The 14,777-nt window shown below is 38.1% G+C and overlaps 1 protein-coding gene across 1 annotated transcript in view; it reads right to left on the bottom strand.

Moving 5' to 3' along the window:
• The window catches only part of nos1 (nitric oxide synthase 1 (neuronal)), a 62,784-nt gene that overhangs the window by 29,342 nt on the left and 18,665 nt on the right, over positions 1–14,777 (bottom strand). Inside the window, exons 5-11 of the mRNA XM_041788215.1 lie at positions 11,296–11,441; positions 7,982–8,144; positions 7,318–7,409; positions 3,811–3,952; positions 3,577–3,716; positions 2,304–2,478; positions 342–443 (exon numbers count right to left, since the gene is read on the bottom strand). Coding sequence (XP_041644149.1) covers positions 342–443; positions 2,304–2,478; positions 3,577–3,716; positions 3,811–3,952; positions 7,318–7,409; positions 7,982–8,144; positions 11,296–11,441 — 960 coding nt within the window. The remainder of the gene's footprint in view (positions 1–341; positions 444–2,303; positions 2,479–3,576; positions 3,717–3,810; positions 3,953–7,317; positions 7,410–7,981; positions 8,145–11,295; positions 11,442–14,777) is intronic.

Genomic DNA, 14,777 nt, shown 5'->3' with positions numbered 1-14,777 from the left:
TGTGGGCCAGATGGCACCTGATGGCGGGCTGGAAGTGGCCCGCGGGCCGCCATTTGGGTATGGCTGATGTACAGTTTGTTTCAAATAAAAATGACATAAGATCTTCAGATATTCAGTTGTGCATACTTACACTGCTTATATTCTCATTAGTAACAAACATAAACAGCTCACTGCACTAGAGACATACATATTTTGCCACTATTTTGCAAATGTTTGGACCATTTTGAGTACACATGTTGCCAGAGGAGTAGTTTATGAAGCAGCAGGTGGGATCCTTATGTTTGTGTACCAAAACATTCATTAAAACAGTATTCATGAGTGAAACAACAACATGTTGGTACCTGGAAGCTGTGGAGAACAGCAATATTGATCTCCACCAGTGCCTGGTCCTTCCAAAGAGAGGAAGTCTTCCTGGTGTCTAAGGCCATCCTGTTAGCAACATCCTACACAACGCAGAAAGAGAAAGACTTCTGAAATGCTGTTGTGTTCTGGTTGAAGAGTTTTTTTTTTCTCTATTCGTTTGGAATTAAACTTGAAAGAGAATTTGCACCGATTTAAACTAAAGAGTTGATTTATAATATAACCTTAGCTTTATGTGTCAGCTGCACACTCTCATTTACAAACATTTCATTTAGTGTACAGGTTTGAATCCTGTGATTCAAACCTGTGAATCCCAATGGGGATAATATTTCACCTCACTCCATGTTATTCCAAAACTTAAAAAAGACCATAACCAAAGAGATAGATTCACCACAATCTACTGTACAAAAGACAGAAAACAGACACTATCATGTATGCTTGTATGACACACACAACAAGACCTGTCAGTATGAAATGCAGAAAGGGTGCAACTGGTATTTGACAAACTGTTGCAGTGACACCTTTGTTTCCACATAATCATTGTTCAAGCGTTTGTGGTGATGTTATAACTAACTATTTAACAAAACTAAAACCCACAAACAAGTGTGTCACTCATTTTTTCATGATTTAACATTCACTCAAGTCAAGTGTGATGTTTTTTGCTAAGTCTTCATCTTTATTGACAGCCTGTTATTAAAGTGAAGTTTTCTTGTAAGTTTCTGAAGTTGTTTTGTTAGAGCCTCAGTGAAAGGACATTAGCGCTCCTTTATTCAACAAACAATTCATGCAAATTATGTGAAAGAAAAAACTTAAAGGGCAAAACACAAGCATTTAAACCGTTTTCATCAGAAACTCACACAAAAACAGTTTCAACATCTTCTTAAGAAAAAGTCACCAAACTGGTACCCAGTGTGCCCTAAAGCACTCTTAATCGCTGGTTCTCCACTGGTCTAGTGATTAGTAAGAAAGTGCAACCCCAATTTCTGACATTCTGATATTTTTCAGCCAATTTAATGAAAAACGTTGCTGTTTGGACCTTTGGTTGAACATAACGTGGTCAGAGAAAGAGACAGTTAAAAAAAATCATGTAAAAGCAGCCTGTTGACTTTTGAAGACAACATTTTTCTTTTTTTGTTTTGCCAAGCACATATGCACAGCCAACTGCAAAGGGCTGCACAGCTCACTTTTGGCTCTGGACCCTCCGCTCTTACCCCTTTAAAGCCAATTGTATCATATTTAATATGCACTTTAATATGCATACCTCTATCTAATCAAAATGATTAACAATTCCCTAAAAACCTTTTGTATACACTCATATAAATGATGAAACTGTCCTCCCCGAAAAAAATTGCATATGTGAAATTTTATGGCCTTATTTCTTTTTTTTTGGATTTCAGTTAAATAAAGATCTCATTTCTAAAAAATTTGAATTTTCTGGCTATTATTTGAGGTATCAGGCTTTAAAGGGTTAACTGCTGGAACACAAGGTCTGAGCTGTGTTTTTCGAATAGTCGGCAGTCTGATTTCCAAAATATAGTATAAGTATCAAAATAAAATTCAAAATCCTGGAAAATAATTAAAAAATAAAAGCGTTTAGTGCTACTGGATAGCTCTCATTTCCTTTTTGTTACTCCAATTGTAAGCACTGAGTGTGTGACTCAATAAAAAAATAATGTAATGCACAAATTAATGTACATACATTCATTTACATAAGACTAAAATCAGCAATGTTGCATTTATATGACTCCTTTCTTGGAAGTTATTATATGAGCAGTTTTCTTTCAGTGTGCAAAATAAAGAGAAGAATTAAGTTCTTATGTGGTTCATCTGGTGACCCAACACATGCTCCTCTCTGCACAATGCTTCAAACCAATCTGTGCTTGGATTCTCCCCTCCCATTTTTCCACTGAGGCATGACTCTGTATTTTGGCACAACACTCTACCTCCAGAATGTTGTAGCGCGAGCTGTCACAGAAGTCCCTCACGCCAATCTCTGTGCCCATGTACCAGCCGCTGAAGGGGCAGCCAGTGAACTCCAGGCCACCTATCTCCAGCAGCATGTTGGCGACCGCTGGGAGGCCATACCATTTCAGGTCCAGGTCCTTGAACCACTCGTACCTAGACAAAGGAAACAGTTTTTTTTTTAAGACTATTTTGGGCTCTTTGATTCATTGAGAAGAAGAGTGAAGCCGAACAGTGAAATTAAATACAGGGAGAGAGAGTGGGGCAAGACGTGCACCAAGGAACAGGAATCAGTCCCATAACCAACATATTGAGGACTGTAGCCTCTGTATATGGGCGCCTGCTCTACCGGCTGAGCTAAACTGGCACCCAAAAACAGAGGTTTTTTATGTTGGTGAAGGTCCAATATTTGCAATAAAATAATAATCATTATCTACAGCTTTGGGCAGACATATTTATCCCCAAGACACAAGGAGTACAGCCAAAACCAACATTACCACAGAAATAACCCATTTTGACGTATTTTCAGCTGGACTGAGCAACCAGGACTTAAATATACCTCCACACACCCTCTAGGGGCATTGATAACATGGCTTTTGGTGTATTATTTGCAGAGCTTGGTTTAATCTCATATGATTGGACTCTGTTGGTGGTCTGTGCCAAGCTGCTGCCAGAGCTGAGGGTAGTTTAATGCAGGGTTTGGAGCATGAGATGCCAATTTCAGGGGAGTCTGGCAGGGAGATCAGTGTGTCAAGGGATTATGAAATGCTCGCTGTAGCATGCAGCGATGTAGTGATAGCTCTGTGTGCATCTGGTTTGTATGTGTGAAAACCAATGCGGCAAAAATATTAAGTTATGATTTGTGATAATAAAATAGATGGATTAGATAGAGCAGCTTAATGCTTGAAATCTAAATTAGTTTAGTAGAAAAGCCACAAATGTAAGAAAAGTTTCTTGAAAGGAAAGTAAACACAGAAGAACAAAATAAAGACTAAAACCCCACTAACAAACCCCATGGTTGCCACAAAATCCAGCATAACAACAGATAAAGCATAGCTAGCTTTGCTCTCTGAGAGTATTCAGCACAGTTAATTGTGATGCTAACCCAATAAAACTTCTTGGCTTAAAAGTGCCCCATTGTCTAAGATGTGTTTTGAAGGAATGTGTGAGTGGGTGGGTGTCCTTTTGTGAAGCCCCCTCTGTTCTCATTTTGCTAGATAGTGTTGAATGTTTTCAAGGTAAGGCTTCACTCACTTTGGGTGTGTGATTGGCACCTCCAGGATGAGGTCTTCAGGGATCTCAAACAGCTCAGGGTCATTTCCGTTGGCTTGCAGAAGGAGGGGGAGGACATCAAAACGACCTTTTGGAGCTTTCCATCCCAGCTGCATGCAGATCTGGTGACCAAAATGCAAAATGTGATCTGAGAGTAGATGAGATTTTCCTGCTTCACTTATCTGGCTCAAAACTACGACTCATTCTCCTGTGTACCTCAGTAAATTCAACATTTGCAGGGTCTCCCAAGATCTTCCCATCAGGCTGTTTGTAGCCTGCATAACGAATCAACTGACTGTTCCATACTCGAAAGTCATGTTTACCATCTGTCCTCTGTGGAAATATAGTGATGGCTGACCTGCAAAACCCAAACAGGCAGAGACAATAAAAATATTAGAAAAAATGTCTTAAGTTGTTTCAATTATTTGCATTTATAGACAGCTTACGAAGTCTTCTCTCAAAAAGATATTCAGTACCCTGAAATTTTCCTGTGCTTACAAAGGGAGAAACTGTGCTTTAAATCTTGTCACCAAGATTACAAACACACAGTGGCTACTTATCTACAAAAAGTTATTTAATATATATATCAAAAGACATATTAAGGCCAAAAGAACAGAGCAAGGCCAACATGTACCTTTACCCTGCTGTATATTTCAGTGATGTTTAATGCCATGACCGTGTTAAAGTGAAAGGGTAAAGTAATACTGCTAAGCTGGTTATAAGTCGCAGCGTAGTGAGATCAGCTGTGCGAATCTGGGCCAGTTGTGCTGGTGTAGTACATCTGCCGGAAAGTGTCTCTCAGTCTCTGAAAAATCTATTGAAAGTGTTGGAACCAGCCGGCCTGCTCTGTAAATGGAGGGTTTATCCCACTGCAGCATGTTAAATGGGACTTTCTTACAGTCTTCTATCTATTCACAATAAGAGAAAGTTTGCCAGCCATAATCCCTTACAAACACACTGTTACACTGAACAGTAGAAGGCTGTTGAAAAAAAAAAATAGCTGTGTTAACTTAAAAATCCAAAACAGCTATTTCAGTTCAATTTTTCTAAATTGATAAGACACATTTTTGTTTTGAAGTGAACAGTACTCAATTACTTTCTTTTTGTAATTGCACTCAAATTATTTGACAATCATTACTTAAACTATAGAGTTTTTCTGAGAATGTCTTTGGGCATCAGACCCTTTTTCACCGTGAGTGAAGACTGGCTCAGTTAGAGAAGACCCACCTTTGGGGTGCAATGATGACATACTGTGGATGGGCCACAGAACATGATGGAAAAGAACTTACTGGTTCAGTGTGCATTCTCAATTCTAACTGGAGTGGTATAAATGTTGAAGATTAAATTACTTGATAGAAATAAGGGGGAACTGCAGTGGATTAAGAACATTTTCCTCTATGGGAAAAGTTAAACATGTTGTTTTGAGATAGATTTCAACAGACTCTTTAACTGTTGGAAAGTTTCCTCAGTTAGGTTTAACTGAAAAAGTTAAGTCAACCCAACATAAATGTACGAGTAAAATTGAGTTGATATAACTTAGAATAGCTAAGTACCTGCTACCAAACAAACACTGTTTTTTCAGTTATTTAAAATTTTTGTGGTATTAGTTTTCTCTAATGTTTTCAGTTCTATTAACTCATTAGGGATTATAGTGTAAATTATATATTTTAACTTGAGTCTACTCAAAAATTAATTTCCATTACATAAAAACTTTGATCTAATCAGTTTGAACAAATGTTTTGAGTATGTGAAACTTGTTTGGTTTCACAGTGTACCATGTATGCTACAATACACCACTGAACATTCAAAACAGTAATTAAATATTCCGGTCATTCAGGTTGCGGGCAATGTGAACTGTTGCTCAATCCTTGTTGTTCCTCTAATTTACGATAACAAAGTCCAACAAACATATCCGAGATGCCTGGTTCACTTCTGATTAAAAGACAGATAATGCAGCCAAGAACAGGAGGGTTAGATGAGGTTAAGGGGTTTTAGGGACTTATATCCTGATTTGTCATCAACAAGTCATAACCACAAAAATACTTGGCGCACTCAATACACATAATCCATGCCGCACTCCGCAAACAAATCAAGATAAGCATCTTCATTTTAAGATATAAAGGCCAAAAAATAAAGCCTGATTTGCACAGAATTTTTACAGAAATAGCTGTAAATGTGGCAATAAAAAGATTCACTTGTTAAAGTGTATGAAAATTAGTGTTGTTCCTAGGTGAATTATTTCAAGTTTGGTTTATACATTTCACACTTCAGAGACTCAACTGATCTAAAATGCCTTATGGTGTTGGCTCAACTGATTCCATTGCTTTTGGCTCATTTTGTCCCATAGCTACTATTTTGGAAAAATAATGTCTAGCATAACAATTAAGTCTAGTCATGAGCAAAGTGATTTACATGGTTTTATACGTAAGTGAATCGCTAACATGGGGCTGCATGGTGGTGCAGGGGTTAGCGCTGTTGCCTCACACAGTGCCTTTCTGTGCAGAGTTTGCATGTTCTCCCCACGCATGTGCTCTCTCCTGGTACTCCAGCTTCCTCCCACCATCAAAACATGCTCATTAGGTTAATCGATTACTCTAAATTGGCCATAGGTGTGAGTGTGAGCATGCTTGGTTGTCTGTCTCTATATGTCAGCCCTGTGATTGACTGCCGATCAGTCCAGGGTGTACCCCGCCTCTCGCTCAAAGACAGCAGGGATAGGCTCCAGCCCACAAAATCCCAATGGGATAAGCGGCATAGAGAATGGATGGATGGGGATTTTCATTGTTTCTGTCATGTCTGGAATTCACTTTGAAAGGCAAAAACAGCGTTTTCTGTATAAAAGTACTCACTACTTCTTCCATGTGCTTCTCTCTAATGTAGCAAGATAGAAGGATGGATATTTCCTGAATTCATGGTCATATGACAAAACCTATGTACAGTTGCCTAGATATAGGGAGTCGGGTCAACTTACCTACTGGCTCATCCTACCCCACTCTGTTTCTGTTAAAAGACCTAATGTGTCATTGTTTTCAACGAGTTGAAAGCAGAATTGCCCCCCCCCCCCCAAGCATTAAGGCTTTCTATTTGTTATCTGATCCCTAAGGAGGGATGTTGATACAAGGTAGAAATTGGGAAATTGACTTAAAATACAGTTTAAACCCCTCATAATTATCTTTGTTAAGTGATATTAACATATGACATTAATTAAGTGGACTTGAAACCATGATTTAAGTGTGCAGAGCTGCAGTCAGGGTGTTACAGTGCCAGCTCTCATCAACATGTGTTGATGTGTCTGAATTCCAGGTTAACTGTAGTAATGAGTCAGAGCCTATCCATAATCCAAGAAGTAAGTATGAGATATCTCATTTAGTTGGGACTTGGCAGAATATGAGCACACACTGTGCAGGTCTGACAAATGACGGCTTGTTGCTGGCAGGGTTCATCACCTCTCCGACAGAGCAATGATTGGTGCAGAGAATCATAAAGATAGACAGGAAGCTGATGGTGTCAGAGGCAGCATTAAGAGACAGAAAATTCATTGACAGATGGGACAGTGGGTCAAGTCAGGGTAGCCAGAGATCAAGAGAGGTGATGAAATACATGGAGCGACAGATGGAGAGAGGGAAATGAACCCAAGCAGTGTTAAACAAAAAGGAAATAATGGATACAATAAAGAAATAACACTGGCATGAAGAGTTAGAAACGTGTGTTTTTCTGCTTTACCTGAGGTTGCCTTTGTTGGTAGCATATTTGACGTGGTTACAGATGTAGTTGTACATTCCATGAGCTGTTGTGCAGTCTCTAGCATCAAAAACCTGGAGTGCAGACACCAACATGAAAAGTAAGAACCACATCTATTCACAGTTACAAGATAAAACATGCCTTTTGATATAAATGTAGCATGATTTTTTTGATAAAGTAAATCTGTGTTACATAGGCTTAACAAGAGACTGCTACTGTATAAAAGAACAACATGAAATCTCTAGCTTTTGAAGTGAGGCAAATTGAGAAAAGTCACCAGGCGGAAAAATGTCTGATGGCAGCAACAAGTCCTTCCCCAATCAGCTCAAATAGAAGAGTAGCATTGCATATTAAACCATTTTTCCAGAATATTTTACTTTGAAATTGATAAGATGTTGGGGGCTTAAATGCCACATTTGAACCTTTGAACAGTAGCTCAGAACAAATAGATGTCAGACGTTAGCTTCATCCACTTGTTTTGATACAGTCTGTCCTTGCTCCATGTCTATAAGTGTCTTGATTTATATCAAAAAGTTTTTAAGGATACAGAATCAATCATGGCATTACTAATATGGCTTATCAAATCATCATAAACAGAGTGGATGTAGAAACAGACACATCTTGTTATTTTAGGCTATGAGTCTACCTGTAGTTTGGACCACTGGATCCTCCCCACACATCTGGCTGCATTTCTCCACGCATGTTTGGCCCCGTAAATCAGCTCAGTGTCTTTTAGCTGGTAAGTTCCCAAAGCTTCGATCTCCTTGGTCACCTCTTCCCGCCTGTCTATGTGGGCCTTAGAGCCGTACCTGGATGCAGGATAGGTCCACAGTGTTGTAAGAATGTACCATTGTTCAGTAAAAAAAAGTTTGCTTGTCATGTTCATCTCCTAAAATATTCACATAAGAGAGTGAATACAACATTCAAAGGGATTTTTTGCAGGGACGCATGATATTAGATTTTTGCAGATATCTGTTTGCCTTTATTTCTTAATACATTTTTGGTGACACTGATATGATATCTAAAAAAAATCCACAAACTTAATGCTCACCTCATAAAGTGAAGCAAAGAATGTTTTTCTTTTCAAATATTTAGTTATTATCTCTTAAATTAAAATCAAAGAAGTCATACAACAATTGTCCCAATTTAAAACAATTATTTAGACCAGTGCCTGGTTTTCTATACTGTACAACTGCTAGATGGCTATACTAAAAGCTGTTTACTAACCACCATTAAATCGAAAAAGAAGAAGAATGCAGCAATTTCAGGTGACACAACAGAACTAAAAAAATGTAAATGATTGATCAAACAATCTCTTAACTCAGTATCATCAAGGAAAATAAAACCTTTCTTGTTAAAATTTGCATGCAGCAATCCTTAATCTAAATCTGTCAGCTTGTTTAAGGCTATTTCCATTATGTGTTAGCATCAAGCTAATTAATGCAGGTGTCCATTCCCGCCCATCTCTTAGAATCCCCTGTTTTGTAAATGAATTCTAAATAGTACTTTTCAGATAGACTTAGTGTGCTGGCTATATCATGCAACAGAAAAGCAGGTGAATGAGTTTGAATTGGGAGAAGACTGTTAGGACAACAACCATTAAACCAATCATAGGTGAGTTCAACAATAAAACTCTGCTGATTATGACTCTCTCTATGAAGTAGGACATCAATGTTGCTAAGCAACCCAGTGTTGTGTGAGAGCTCTCCACGTTCTGCACAAATAGTGCAGCTCTGTTCTTGCTGTGTGTGGTTTTTGGCTGAAGTTGCTGTGGAGTTTTGAATCTCCAGTAACCATCTGAACAGCTTCACCCTCTGCTGAGTCCAGTTTTCTTCACTGGCTATCTTCATTGGCTGTTTTGGAGTGAGATGAGTTATGACTTGTTTTGTTTACTAATTTACTTTTTATTGGTATTCTGGTTAGTCAACATCCAGTTCTACAAGGACCTACAGTACACACATGCTGCAAATTACAGTCCTCAGAAAGGGGTTTTGCAACACAGAAGATGAAGAAAAATGTTATGTTAAACTAATTTCATCACATACCATCATCACTGTAAATCCCTTAATTATATAACTGTTAAGCGCCTACGAACTACTTACAAAGCAAGTTTAACAGTTTACTCCAACTGACCTATTTTGTTTGCTTTATCTTTATATATATTTTTTTCTTTTACTTACACAAGAAAAAATCTTAAAAAAAAAAAAAATCCCTATGTGAAGTAGGTGTGTATTGGCAAGAATCTGGAGATACGAGGCGTATCGCGATACAGGGGTGCTGATATTGATATTTGCAATATATTGCAATACTATGAGCAAGACGATATATTGCGATATTTTTGTAATTTATGTATATGTGTATATATGTATGTGTGTATATATATATATGTATATATGTATGTATATATATAAATTTGCATGTGTATGTGGATGTGTATATATATATATTTGTTTATTTATAGAAATAAAAAACTAATTTTAAGTAAATATGGAATAAAATAGAATGCAATTAAGCTATTAATAAAAATATATTAAAATTATATGTATAGTATGTAAATAAAAAATATACAGTGTATTATAAAATTTATGGTCTTGCATCATCTAGAGTTTTTACTCTTTTTTGTGCAATTTGAAGATCAGGATTTTTCCCATTTGTTGTCATGAATTAAAATGCTTTCAGGATTTCAAAAAGAAAAGTGGAAAAATTAATCAATATAGAGTAAATTTACTAAAATCTTTTAGATTTCATGGTACATCAGCTTGTATGTCTTAACGTCATGACAAGGTGCTTGTGGAGGAAGACTGATCCTCATGTCCAGCTTAAGAACTGATGGAATGTGTTGTGAGGAGGGCATGGCGTGACGGGCCAGTGTTTTTTTTTTTTTATCCTAGTACGGAAGCCTACAGTCTTAACAACACTACAATGGCGCAGCTCCTTACAAAAACAAAAAACAAAGTACTGACAGGGTAATTATGGTTACATGAGTAAAAATTAGCAGTAGCTTGAGCAGGCTTCTCTCACATTAGCTGTTAGCCGCTAAGCTATCGCTATGATGTCTCGTGTTTGGATTTGTCGTGTCGTCCAAGTATTTCACTCTGGCGTGGCATATCTTACAAATGACTTGACTCCTGTAGAAGTCTCTCCCGCCTTTAATGTTTTGTAAGCCAAAATAAGACCACATACCTGCTACGAATGCAGCAGAAGCTGCATTGCTGGGTAGGCATGAGCAACTGGCTGGCTCAGACTGGAAGTCTTGCTAGGGGACCCCTCAGGGGGGGTCGTGAGACAGTGAAGAGGGGTCGTGGGATGCTTTCCATAAGATTAAGAGAAATTTCATATGATTTAAAATCATACATTTTATCTATTATTTAAATGTTGTTAAAATTATTTCAAATTAAAATCAAAATGCAGGTATTCAGTGATATTTGTGCTTAAAAGCAATTAAAAGTTACAAAAATGACCTAAAATGCAAGTTTTGTACATAATGCTTTGTGCAATATCATGCATTTTATCCCCTTCAAGGGAAGATGGGGGTCCCTGATCTCTGATGGTGTTTTTTGGGGGTTCATGGGCTGAAAAGTTTGGGAACCGCCGGTCTAAGCAGAGGAGAAGAAGGAAGAGTCAAATGCCGGTGCCTGCCCCCAACTAGAGGTCAGGGGGTGAAATTACACCACAAACTACTGCACCAACGAAGTAAATTATTACTTTAAAAAACATCAAAACTGCATTTTAAAATATCAATACAGTATCATGCAAAATATCGTGATATATCAGTGTATCGATATTTTCTAACACGTCTAATGTGAAGTAAGGTAGTATCACAATCTTTCCATATCTACTCATATGCTGTCAAGTGAAGGCTTTAATGTTGTTTCAAGCAAACTTTTTAACGTAACTAATGCTAAGGATTTACCTTTTTCTAAATTACCTCATGTTACACAGCCCATGTGCTGTGCTTACCTTTTGATGGAGGTGTAGTACTGATCTATGAAGTCAGTGGCCAGTGGAAGAAGCTCATCTTTGGTTCTGACCTCATCTGGCTTGCGAATATGCTGGTTGGGCATCATTACAGAGCCGATGCAGACATTTTCAGAACAGATTGGCATCTGAAAAACAAATATCATGACAGATGATAGAGGATTTTCCAGGGACGAATTGTGGTTGTTGGTTTTTCCTAAGTGCCAGAATACAACTGAAAAGCTGGGCGATCATGGCATATGGCAAAATGCACTGGTAATGAATCTGCAAATATCTGTAAAATGTGCTTTCCAGCAAAGAATTACACTAACAGAGGACTTCTTTCTGGGAATAGCTGTCTTCATCTTTTTCATTTATTTTCATTGCCAATAGACTTTCTGCATCTGTCTGTCTGTAGTGTGACTGAATGCAATTTAAAGGAATGGCATGTTTTTAAATCACATAACGCAAACCTATCACTTTAATTTCTTTGTCAATTTACTTTAGACTATTCTGCCAGGTCTTGGTTCTGCTTTTTATGAGGTAGACAAGTGAAAAGCTTCAACTGTATATTATGGAAATTGAATCAACAAAGAGAAGAAAAACATTTCAAAATGTTCTTTTTTTTTACTTTATTTGTTCTACTTTTATGAAAATAGTCAGTTCCTCATTCACCCTTTGTTAGATTATGCTGCCATATTTGTTATGAGTGTACCAAGCCTTTAAAACTTTATTTGAGGAAAATTATTTTCCAACACAAATTGCCACTATGAAATTAACTTGAAGTATAATTAATGTCCAAGGCCAAGAGACCACATCCACTATAAATTAAAGGTTTTTAACTATCCTCGATCATAACATGTTCCATATTTATTATTAGCAGGGGCAAGTTTTATGTTTAGTTCTGGACTCTGAATGCACAGAGGGGATCGTGTCATTTTTATATTTTCTTTCATTATATCCTTCACAAAAGCTTGGCACAAATGTAAATGAATGAGTAAGTCAGTGAGTCATGGATTGGTATCCTACCATCAAATGGAGACAGGAAGACAGAAAGAGCAAAAAGCAAAGACAGAAAATGAGAAAACAAACAGATGCAGAGAGAGAACGGCTCATCGCTGAGAGCAACCTTGTGTGGTCAGTTTAATGTGATTAGAGCCGAAGTCAGCTGTCACTTTGGTTTGCCCAAATGTCTTCACCAGCTTAGAGAGAGATGGAGTGAGTGAGCAGGAGTGGATGACAGAAACAGTAGTGCAGGCGTGCAGAAGGAGGGGAAATTTGACAATGACCCAGTGCTGCTAAAATTGGCTTATTAGGCTGAACCACACACTTGGACTGTCCAAACATTGGACGCAGACTGGCAGTGTGACTAAAATAAACTTCCCTTCGTGCCCCTTCCAACTCATTCGCCACTGACTCGACAAAAACTGTTGGACAAGGCAACAAACACAATTTTAGCCAGTCAAAACAATGGGAAGCAGGGAGGGAAACTGAATGAGTGTATGAGGAAGCTCTGAAGGATAAAAGATATAAATAACAGGGATAACTGAATACAAACCAAAGCTTGGAGACGATAATTGACAGTAAGAAGATAACATTGCTGACATAGATGTACACTGAGATTGGACAAAGTAAATGGGGAAATGGATAAGTGGAGCAGGGAGTTTTAAAAATAAAACAAAGAAATCACTTGTGCTCCAGCACGTCCGCTTTTCATACCGCTCTGGGCATTCATGCCAGCCAGCTGTCCTTTTCGAAAAAGACGGATCATCCTCCAATACAGCAGCGTCTGTGATAAATAATAACTCTGAAGATGGTACTATAGAACATTCATTGGGATGCACAGCGTGTCCAATAAGTCACCAAAGTAATTAGGCGGCTGTTTGCTGTTTACAAATGGCTGCAGTGTTTTGGGGGGTGAATTATTTAACACAGGGTTTCACCTTGTGCCTGCTAGACTGGCTTACTAACTAGAGGAGGAAACTTTGTTGGCTGCATGAATATGGATGGACCAGGGAGTTGATAGATGAAAGGGGATGGAAATAAACCACATGAATACATTTTCTTACCAAAGTCTTCCATTTCAGTCACAACTTTTGGTGTTTTGCCTGAAAAGTTTTTGGAAATGGCCTTGTTTGGCACTTAAGAGCAACTGTTAGGATGGAAACTGCCCTCTAAAGAAATTAACACGACAGCTGCTCCCTTAACAAACATGGTGGGTAAGATCTTTATAAATCCTCAAAGACCGAATGAAAAGATTTTTGGCAAATGAATGTCACCAAAAGTCTGGCAACATGTTTTGCTCCTGTTTGATTCCTTTGTTGAGCCAAGTAATCAGATGTGGGTTTTTTTAATCAAAGCAGAAATTCAACCAATGATTGAATGAAAGAATTACAGATTATGAAAATTTCAGTTTTTCCCCAAGTCTTCCTCAAGTGCTGTTTAACAGCTTTCCCAAACATCCTATTTTTATCTGGAAGCTTACATGATTTTACTTCACACAAAAAAACAAAATCATTCCACAAAAAACAAAAACTACCAGGATCAAAATTATTAGCCCCCTTTAGAGTTCACCTTTTTACCAAAGCATAATCCACTGTGGTGCACTGATGTTTTTTAACTTTGTAATGCTCAAAGCTTTTAAAGTCAAGTTCAAACTGAGGGTTATCTTCCCATTTACACACAGTCTAAAAACTTCAGTAAGGGTCTGAGTTGTCACTGGAGAAATCACCATGTCAGGAATAAAATAAATCAGTTTAGACTTGAGATAAATAATTGTTGATACTTGCATGGCAGGAGAAGCATATACAAAGTTATCACAGTGTTTCTAAGTGCCAAGAACTGGAAAGTATCTTCAAGAAATTCAAAGAGAGCCACACAGAACAAGCCTGGCAGAGGTAGAGAAATATTTCAAAGACTCTGGAAAGAAAACTAGTGAGAGATGTGTCTAAAGACCCCAGAACAACTGACAGACACTCATGAATGACTTAGACTAGTCAGGAATTGTAGTCTCAAAGAAGACAATCACTAGAGCCCTGCACAGGAATGAACTGAGAGGTTGCAGACCAAGAAAACTCCACTTCTGCAAAGAGACACCTTCAAGCCAGTATGGGAAGGACAACCTAGAGAAAGAGTATGCATACTAGGAACATGTCCTTTGGTCAGATGAGACAAAACTAGACTACAGTGGCCACAGAGACATTGCTTATTGTTGGAGAAAGAAGGGAGAGGCGTATAACCCAGAGAACATCATCTCCACAGTGAAACACAGCAGTGGGAGTATAATGCTGTGGGGATACTCCAGTTCGTCCGGAACTGGGAAGCTCATGAAGGCGGAAGAAATCATGAAGAAAGAAGGATATATAAAGATTTTGAAAGAAAACCTCAAGCAGTCTGCAACAAAACTGGGTCTGGGTCTGGGTCTGGGTCGTTGCCTTGTCTTCTTACATGGCAACATCCCACAACAAATGTTGCTCCTAATGAAG

This window comes from Cheilinus undulatus, linkage group 5, assembly GCF_018320785.1.
Source record: "Cheilinus undulatus linkage group 5, ASM1832078v1, whole genome shotgun sequence".
NCBI classification, from domain to species: Eukaryota; Metazoa; Chordata; class Actinopteri; order Labriformes; family Labridae; genus Cheilinus; species Cheilinus undulatus.
Note: the sequence above shows the minus strand (reverse complement) of the source record. Positions and strands in the feature narration are given on the sequence as shown.